The 9,680-nt window shown below is 48.5% G+C and overlaps 1 protein-coding gene across 2 annotated transcripts; it reads left to right on the top strand.

Annotated features, from left to right (window-relative positions):
• The first annotated feature begins 5,210 nt into the window (after positions 1–5,210).
• On the top strand, positions 5,211–8,926 carry LOC119317655 (protein NRT1/ PTR FAMILY 7.3-like). Of its 2 annotated transcripts, XM_037592136.1 has the most exons (6): positions 5,211–5,476; positions 6,008–6,091; positions 6,329–6,501; positions 6,625–6,842; positions 6,931–8,363; positions 8,463–8,926. In XM_037592136.1, exons 3-5 carry the CDS (start codon positions 6,363–6,365, stop codon positions 8,341–8,343), a joined length of 1,770 nt encoding a protein of 589 aa, XP_037448033.1. In that variant the 5' UTR covers positions 5,211–5,476; positions 6,008–6,091; positions 6,329–6,362; the 3' UTR covers positions 8,344–8,363; positions 8,463–8,926. The 2 variants fall into 2 exon arrangements, with proteins under 2 accessions (XP_037448033.1, XP_037448032.1); XM_037592135.1 differs by having other exon boundaries at positions 6,931–8,926.
• Positions 8,927–9,680: the final 754 nt, after the last annotated feature.

The raw sequence follows: 9,680 nt of genomic DNA, 5'->3' as shown, positions 1-9,680 counted from the left end.
TCTGTCATAGCAATTCAACACCTCATCTTCTTCTAATTTATCTAGCCTGTCAGTTTCTTCGAGCAATCCTTTTTTCTGTGTCCTCATGCTAGCTTCAAAGTTGAGGTTCCACCCCTTCAGTACTTTCCTCAAATTTTTCAAAGTTGTGAAATTTATCAAGGAAAGAGATACCAGGGTATTCCTTATTCCACACCTTTTCAACTATTTTATCTAGGTCTGCCCTCTGAAACCAGCAATTTGAAAATTTGAAAATGTGAGGTTTCGTTTGCAATTCCCCAGTTTTAATAATCAACGGTGTATGATCCGATAATCCCCTGTCTAATGTATCAATGTGTACTAAGGGAAAATTTTCCTCCCAGGCAGGTGAGATCAACACTCTATCTAACAATGCATAAGTGGGATCCTCATGATTGTTAGACCAAGTATATTTCCTTCCCGCCAAAGGTAGCTCCAACATTTCCCCAAAAGTAATGATGGAGTTAAAAAGTAAACTCCATTTGTTATAACCTCCAGGTTTATTTTTGTCACTACTTTTCCTAGTTAGGTAAAGTCTCCTGCAACCAGCAAGGGATTTTTGGATTTCTTAAAAATATGCACCAGTTCCACTAGGAATTTATGTTTGCCCAAAGGTTGTGTATCACCATAAACTACTACCAAGTTTCAAGTAAAACCATCACTAACATTACTGACATTAATTCTAACAAAATAATCGCCAAACTCAACCTCTCTTTTAGCTAAAGTAGTTTTATTAATACCTACTAAAATTCCACCAGACCTTCCTCTAGAAGGTAAGAAATCCCAACCAAAATCTTCCTGGGTACTCAATGCCGACAGCTCCAATGAGGTGAATTCACCTTTCATTGTTTCTTGGATACCCACGAAATCAAGGTTGTTTATAGTAATTTGCTCTTTGGTAAAATCCTTCTTATTCTTATCTCTAACCCCCCTACAATTCCAAATCAAGCCTCTCATTTTTTCGTGTCAAAAGGTAGAGGGTAAGGAAGTTTATATGGAGGAAAAAATACTTAATTTTTCCTTTTTTCTTCCTCCTCAACACAGTTTTCACCGGGGTCTTAACAGCAATAGCCCCAAAAGAAGTGCTATTTGCTTTCAGACCCTCCCTCACATTTCCCAATATATTTTCCATTCTTATGTCTTCCTGTTCTTCATTCTCATTTTTACTTAAAAGCAACAGGTCCAAAAGAATGTTATTAACATCTTCAGGTTCCAACACATGTTCTTCTTCTTGAGCATTTTTAGTTTCCCTAGAGCTTGCTAGATAAATTTCTTTCCTGGCCTGTTCTAAGTTTTGTATCAAATTCAGGTTATGTTCCACCATATATATAGTAACCCCCAAATCTATTCCTATCAAATTAGCCACATCAATCAACTCAACATTTTCAAGATAAGAAGTAATAGCAGTTTCAGACATACCTTCAGATAGAGCTAGATTTTTGGCTCTGGACAAAGTCATAGCTCTGTCTAGTATAGGAATGTCATCTCTGTTCTTCAAGGAAATCCTCCCACTGTATCTTGGAAGCTCTTGGGTTTCACCTCCTTTGATGTTTTCCATTTGTGCCCCTTCAACAGCATCAATCCCAAGTTTTGTGCCAAGACTCATAGACTGAGAAGGTTCTTCCTCATTAGCTTTCTCTTCTGAATCATCCTTTTGCATCTCATCCTCCTCCTTTCTCTCCCTCTTCATTAACTGATGTAGAGCCTATACCTTCATTAGTTTTATTGAGTTTCTCAATATCCAGTTTCCTATTGTATAGTAGCTTATCAGCAGCCTCTTGCTCTTTAATAGCAGCCTCTCTGTCTTCTAGTGCCATCCTGGTTCTAGTACTTGCACAGATTGCCACATTTGCATCTTTTTTTTTGCTTTCTTTGCCTCTCTATTTTCATCCTCCTCATGTTGGAAATCCATCCACTCCTCATATCCTTGTGATAGTTCATCTTCTAGTTTGGTCCATCCTTCATCTAAAACCTCTTCCACCTCAAAGAAAATTCTGTAAACCATGAGATTTAGAGTTGTCAGCTTATTCCATCTGGGGATTTTGGTGTGATCCACCACAACAATCTTCAGCCTGACAAGACCACTTTTGTTTACCAGATCCATGTCAACAGTTTGTACATATCCAATCATCGATCCAATCTCACAAAGCCCCTGATAATTTTTCATTGTTTTTGGTACCCCCTTAGCTCTGACCCATATCAATGCTAGTTTACCAATAGCCATAATATCATCATTCCATACTTTCACTTTGACCATTATGTTTCCACCTTTCAGAGGGACCTAGTCATAAATGGCAGCCTCATTGATCCTTGCAACAGATGGGAAATTTACCAGGAAAACTCCATCAGACACTTTCTTTGCTTTCCAATCCCACCTCCAGGGGTAAGTTTTTGCCAAGCTTTTGATAAGATCATCTGAATCAATTTCCAAATCACAGCCATCTCTGAGCCTGACCAAAGCTACTGCATTATTTTTATTATTCCCAGGTAACTCTTTTGCATGATCTGCCACAAAATTGCCTAGTCCTCCTCCAAAACCCATCAAAGATGCCACTGGTTTTTTCTGATGCAACCATGCACAGAATTCAGCTATGTGTGTGTCTTTAGTATAGATGGAACATTTGACTTTAGCTTCACACCCCTTGGAGTTATGACCCTTCTCACCACATTTGTGACAGACGATCTTGTCAGTTGCCTGTTGTTTGTTTTCCACCCCCCTCCCGCAGCGCCTTGATTACCATTCAGAACTCCTCCTACAGAGATTGCTTTGGATGCCTGAATATCACTGTCACCCCTCCGCCACTTTTTGTTGCAGTGCTAGACTTCTGCTGGTAACTGCTAGCGGTAGGAGGCACATTGGTCCGAGATGTTGATTTATACTAAAACCGACGCATGTCACGGCCACCACCCTCACGATTCCAGTTGCCAAAGTTCTCTCTACCAAAGTGGTTCTGAAATTGATCACCTTGGAAATTTCTGAAGGGGGGTCGAGGGTGGACATGGTAGCCCTAATCTTTCCTATCAAATTGTGCATCCCTTCCATAATTCATCACAGCCTCCAGTTATTTCCTCTCTCATTACCTCTTCCACCGCCACCTCTTCCTGGATCGAAACAATCAACCATCTTCGGGAATCGAGGGCAGCTGGTATTTGCGGCGGCGGAGGGGAGCGAGCACCATAAGTGGGAAACCCTAGACTGTAGGAATTGGGTCATCTCAACACCCAGGACCTAGGTTGGGCGTATATAACTCCCTTTTCCTGCAGGCCTAAAGTTTTCCCCACTTTTTTGGCCTACTTTTCCCCCCTCCAGCCCATAAACTCCTTTAATTTGGCCCGTTTCTTTATTAAGCCCAGTCCGTTTCAGAGTTCGAATTGAGATAAAACAATCTCCCGAAAATTCGCAATCATCCCCTGTTTCATCCTCACAACGTGCTGGAGATCATACTGAGAGAGGGGCATCTATCGGTTTGTGTGCTAATGAATTCCCAAATCTCTCTACACACCTCCAATGCATCCAATTGGGTTCAGCTCCATTGCCTAAATCCACTCTCCTTCCTCTGAAAATTTGATACCGTTGATCATCCTGGATCAAACCACATCTTGCAGATGGTCTCCTATTATTCCCACTACACGAAGGGAAGTTTACTTGCCTGTTTTTATCTTCAAGCGCTCTGTCCCTGTTGCAACATTTTTTATCAGTCTGTCCATTGCATTTCAGTATCTTCCCCTTTCTCTTGTCAATCTTCTTCACTTGTTTGGCACAGGCAAAAGCATTTGCCAGAGTGGCTAGGTAAGGATTTCGATGTTCTGTGTCTTCAATTGCAGAGTTAACCTCTTCATCCTCAATTTGCTCAAGTGCCCAAAATCTTCCCCTTGGCTTCGTTTCCTTTAAAATAGACTCCTCTTCAGTTTCAGAGTTTGATAAGCAACCCCCAGGATCAAACATGATTCTCTTGTTCATCCGAAGATCTCCATAGTCAGAGACTTTGTCTGTGCCCATCCCAGATACACTCGGCTCTCTGGCGACAAATACAGCAACAGGTCCACTGTCTCCGGCTTCGGCGGTCAATCTGAGCTCAATCCCACCATGGAAATCCAACGCGCCTTCCTTTTCGGGTCGTTCGAGCGCCACTACCCCCTCGACCAATGAATGAAGGCCACCGGCGGGAAGTCACCGGGGAAGGAAATGGCAGCCCCCGCCAGTGGAGATGGGCTCAAACACGACTGGTCTCTGGCGGCGAGAACGAGAGCTGCAATGGTGCACCCGACGGCATCACTCCCAGCAAGCATTCCCACCGTAGCGCCCCTCCGGGATTCCTCTGATTTTGCCTCCGCCCTCGCCCACAGAACAAACGCAGCCAACGGGGAGTGCGGGAAGGCGGGCATCCTTGCCCTTTCCTCCGTTGTGGCCTCGTCGTAGATCACCCTCGCCAAAATCCTCTGCTCCAGATCTGCTCTTTTCTGGCAACTCTCTGCATATCTCATCGCAGCGGACCTTACACTCGGATCTATCGCCGCCGTCACCGCCTGATCTGCCGCCTTCCACTCCTGCACGCGTCGGATCCACGCCAAGGTGGCGTCGCGAATCCTGGTTGCCCGCTCCACCCACCCCCGGGCCCCGGTCACCATGAGTATCCCCTGCGGAACCGGTGAGATCAATCTCACTATCTCCGGGAAGGATTCGAGGATGTGGAGGGGCAGGCGAGGGGGGAGGGGGGTGCGGCCGTGGTCGCCATTCGCGGACCTCGCCGACGCGGAGGCATACCGTGTGATTTGAGTGGCTAGATCTACAAAGGTGTCGACAATGGCGGGGGAGAGGCGTGGAGTCGCCGTGGTCGCGAGAGGGGAGCCAAGCGGAAAATAATGGTCCAAATATGGTAAAATCTCCGCGCGCTCACGGCCACAAGCAAGTTACGTGCGCCGCACCGTAACTTTCGTGTGGCTAAGGCCGTTCCGATGGAGCCGCAGCTGGCTCACAATCACAGGATCTCCGGGAAAAGCAGTCGAGAAACCAGCTGTCACGGGCCATGCACGCTGCCACATGTGTCGGCCGGCTCCTTTCCTTCCCCCCGCAGGAGAAAACCAAAACGTACTGGTCACCAACACCGCGACTCCGCCCAATCGGTGAGCACCGCACCACTGCCGCCGCGCGCGCCCATAAATACGCGGCCACCCCGCCCCCGGCTCACCTCACAAGCACACCACCCATTCCCTTCTTCTTCCCCGTCTCCGTCTGCTCGCCCGCCGGTGAGAGCAAGCAGGCGATCTCGCCGTACGTGGTGCGGTTTTGCTCTGTAAATGTCTGGAGGCCTGCCCGGTTCCGTCGTCGAGGTGTCGTCCGGGCTAGAGGTGGCGCTCGTCCCCGTCTTAGGCGCCGTGGCCGTTTCCTTTCTGAAGCGCTCGTCGTCCCCGTCGCCGGAGAAGGAGCTGCGTTCCTGCACCGGAGGCTTCATCAACGAAGGTATATGGTACTATTAGTATACATGTGTGCAGTGCATGGTCGCTGTTGTCTCCTCGTTACCGCGAGTACATGTACGGTGTACCATCATGCATGCGGCGATATCAGCTCATGCTTGGATCTTCATTTCACCATTCTCCGATGGACTGGTTTAGCTAGATTCGAGCGCTGCTGTGCTGTGCAAAAGCATATAGGAGAACTATACTCACCGCTCTCAAGAGAGGTGGGATCCTATGCACGTACCACACGTGGGACCCTACAGGTTTATGCCCTAAATGTAGTCTTGGATGGATATATATGTTTCTTCTTCAGAAAAAAGAGAAAAAAGTACCAGTAGTGTACACGCTTCTGAGTGGAGATCAGACAGTGCATGGCGATAAGCGCGCCACCGTCTCCACTTTGTCTGATCTGTTTATATGCTAACTGATCATGCTGGTCGAAATGGTGTCTTTTTCTTAAGAAAAAGAGAAGAAAAGGAAGTATACTTTGGCAGTGCTCGCATGGTTTCATCCCTGACATGAGCTGTACTCGCAGGTTGAACTAATCCAGCCGCCTTTTCAAGCCTCACACAAAGAAGTATCGACGGAACTTCCTGCAGGACCGGACAAAACAAACAAGGTGCGTATCGTGTGGGGCATAACATATTTCCAGTATGATTGCACGCTGAAAATGTCGCAATATGCACGCCAACATTTCGTATAAAGTAAGTAGTGATAAGCAGGGCTGCATCTACACCGCAGCCAACCAGTTAGACGTATGTAAAATACTGAAATACTAGAATACTGGAGTAGTATTGGTTAGGAATCTCAAGGATTATCTTTGTAATTTACTTTTCTGAATTTTGTGATGGAGCAGCCGGAAGGTGAAGAAGGTTCAGAGAATTCACCGGATGATCGAGGCGATGGCTCCAAGCACCGTCGATCCGAAGAGCATATCGCCCGTCACTGAAGATGGGTCGATGGACAGGCGAGGAAACCCAGCAGTCAAAGCAAACACTGGGAAATGGAAATCTTCCATCCTGCTGCTAGGTAAAGCCTTGCTTTATTTGATGTTGTTCTTCGATCATATGCCACAGACACTCTGTTTTTGTCTATGAGCTAACTGGATCTGGATTCTGATCGAGATTTCTTGTGCTGTTGGTGGTGATGCAGTTAACTATGCGCTTGTAACATGCGCCTTCTTCGGCGTCGGGGTGAACCTGGTGGTGTTCCTCCGGCGGGTGCTCCACCAGGACAACGCCGAGGCGGCCAACAGCATCAGCAAATGGACCGGCACCGTCTACATCTTCTCCCTCATCGGCGCCTTCATGAGCGACTCCTACTGGGGCCGCTACATCACCTGCGCCATCTTCCAGATGATCTATGTCACGGTATGCAGCTCGGATGGATCGTAGCACAAGATCATTTTTGTTTGGATTGGTTGCGTGTGTTGTTCTGATCTGAACTTGTGATGGCCAGGGACTTGTGATACTGTCACTGGCGTCGTGGTTCCTGCTGGTGAAGCCCACCGGGTGCGGCGACGTGGAGACGCACTGCGACCCGCCGTCGACGGCGGGGATCACGCTCTTCTACCTGTCGACGTACATGATCGCGTTCGGCAACGGCGGGTACCAGCCGTCCATCGCCACGCTGGGCTCGGACCAGTTCGACGAGACGGACCCCGACGAGGCGCGCTCCAAGGTGGCCTTCTTCAGCTACTTCTACCTGGCGCTCAACGTGGGCTCCATCTTCTCCAACACGGTCCTGGTGTACTACGAGGACGCCGGGCAGTGGGTCATGGGCTTCTGGGTCTCGGCGGGTGCGGCGGCGCTGGCGCTCGTGCTCTTCCTCCTCGGCACCCCCAACTACCGCTACTTCAAGCCCACCGGCAACCCGCTCACCCGCATCGCGCAGGTGCTCGTCGCCGCGTGCCGCAAGTGGCGAGACCACGCGCCCACCCGCGGCGAGCTGCTCCACGAGCTGGACGGCGACGAGTCTTACAAGGAGTCCGGCATCCGGAAGATCATGCACAGTGACCAGCTCAGGTACCTTGACAAGGCCGCGACGGTCACCGAGGAGGACTACTGCGAGCCGGAGAGGATGAAGGACCCGTGGCGGCTCTGCACCGTGACGCAGGTGGAGGAGGTGAAGTGCATCCTCAAGATGCTGCCCATCTGGATGTGCACCATCGTCTACTCCGTGGTGTTCACGCAGATGGCGTCGCTGTTCGTGGAGCAAGGGACCACCATGAACACCAACATTGGGTCGTTCCACGTGCCGGCCGCGAGCATGTCGGTGTTCGACATCCTCAGCGTGCTGGCGTTCATCGCCATCTACCGGCGCGTGCTGGTGCCGGTCATGGCGAGGCTGTCCGGGAACCCGCAGGGTCTGACGGAGCTGCAGCGCATGGGCGTCGGGCTCGTGATCGGCATGGGGGCGATGGTGGTGGCGGGCGTGGTGGAGGTGGAGCGGCTGAAGCGGGTGGCTGCGCCGGACCAGCCGAGCTCCCTGAGCGTGCTGTGGCAGGTGCCGCAGTACGCGCTGATCGGGGCTTCGGAGGTGTTCATGTACGTCGGGCAGCTGGAGTTCTTCAACGGGCAGGCGCCCGACGGCGTCAAGAGCTTCGGCAGCTCGCTGTGCATGGCGTCCATCTCGCTCGGGAACTACGTGAGCATCATGCTGGTCAGCGTGGTGACCAGCCTCACCGCCGGCGACAGGAGGCCTGGGTGGATCCCGGGTAACCTCAACTCCGGCCACCTCGACAGGTTCTACTTCCTCCTCGCGGCGCTCTCGCTCGTCGACCTCGCCGTGTACGTGGCCTGCGCGATGTGGTACAAGGGCATCAAACTCGACAGCAACGAGGAGAAGGGAAAGGTGCCTGTGCATGTTTAGGGCCTTTTTCGTCCCTTGAGGTAAGTGGGCTTGCTATTGGTTCGGCCAACGTACTGGGCTGCCGATGCGCTTTCCCGTAGTAAAAATAATAAGTATGTCATCCTGTGTTTGCTGCATAGGCCCATGTTGCTTTCTGTCCTAGTTTCAACTCCAAGACCAAGAGTTCTTATGCTTGAAGAAATGTATCCAAGAGTCATGGTCCATGTCATGCAAATTTGCTGACACACAGTCTCTGAATTTGGTCAATCAAAAGGAAGCAAGTTTACCAAGACTATGACGACGATAGCAAGCAATTTGGGATGCAACTGGTGATCAGTTCGAACTTCCCGATGCCAATCAACACTACGCAAACCGGAGGTAATATCCGGTCACCGGATGAGGCTGTTGCATTACATCAAGATTGTGTTCTTTTCGTGATGAGATTTGAGAATTGCCTAGTAGAGGCTAACTTGGTGGTGCATCGATCAGCCATGCTTGGTACCCAATATTGTAGTTCTTCGAGAGGTTCTTTGGGAGGATTATGGTTGATGTAGAGTGTTGAACTACAAGTGTTTGTTTATAGTGCTTCCTCCATGCTATCTGATGCACGGCAATGCCATTGGGTTGTCCCAATCTTCACAATTTGGAGGTGGCAAAGGAGAAATTACAAAGAACAAAACAAAACACAAGACAGGTAACACTAATGAACAAGGTTCACATCAAACATGTGCTCTCAATTCATCCAAAGTAAAGAGAAACTCCCTCCGTCTGGAATTACTCGTCGCAGAAATGGATGTATCTAGACGTATTTTAATTCTAGATACATTCTTTTAATCTATTTCTATGACAAGTAATTCAGGACGAAGGGAGTACATCAAAATTCACAAACAACAAAGGGAAAAGAAGCAAGTTAAGATTTCCCCTAATCTTTAAGAGAAGAGGGGTCTTGAGAGGTAGATATTTTCCCAATTCTATGGTTATGGAGGTCTTGGTTAATCCCTTGGGATTCTTCTCCTATTGGAGGCTTGATAACCAAGGAGAAGGATAAATCAGTAAAGTCTTCTCAAGAATCTACTCAAACATTATAGGATGGATATACATCGTTGGATAATTATATATAGTATAAAGCACCATGTTCAACTAAGGGGTACATGATGGAAATATGCCCTAGAGACAATAATAAAGTTGTTATTATTATATTTCCTTATTCAAGATAAAGGTTTATTATTCATGCTAGAATTGTATTGATCGGAAACTTAAATACATGTGCGAATACATAAAAAATACCATGTCCCTAGTAAGCCTCTACTAGACTAACCCGTTGATCAAAGATGGTTAAGGTTTCCTAACCATGGACA

Source organism: Triticum dicoccoides, chromosome 6A (assembly GCF_002162155.2).
Source record: "Triticum dicoccoides isolate Atlit2015 ecotype Zavitan chromosome 6A, WEW_v2.0, whole genome shotgun sequence".
Lineage (NCBI taxonomy): Eukaryota > Viridiplantae > Streptophyta > Magnoliopsida > Poales > Poaceae > Triticum > Triticum dicoccoides.
The sequence above is the reverse complement of the archived record's forward strand: the minus strand, read 5'-3'. Positions and strand labels throughout refer to the sequence as shown.

Coding starts and splice junctions, on each gene's coding strand:
- LOC119317655 (XM_037592136.1), top strand. CDS start 6,363: ATGATCGAGGCGATGGCTCCAAGCACCGTCGATCCGAAGAGCATATCG. Junction 6,502..6,624: donor ATCTTCCATCCTGCTGCTAG/GTAAAGCCTTGC, acceptor GTGGTGATGCAG/TTAACTATGCGCTTGTAACA. Junction 6,843..6,930: donor TCCAGATGATCTATGTCACG/GTATGCAGCTCG, acceptor TGTGATGGCCAG/GGACTTGTGATACTGTCACT.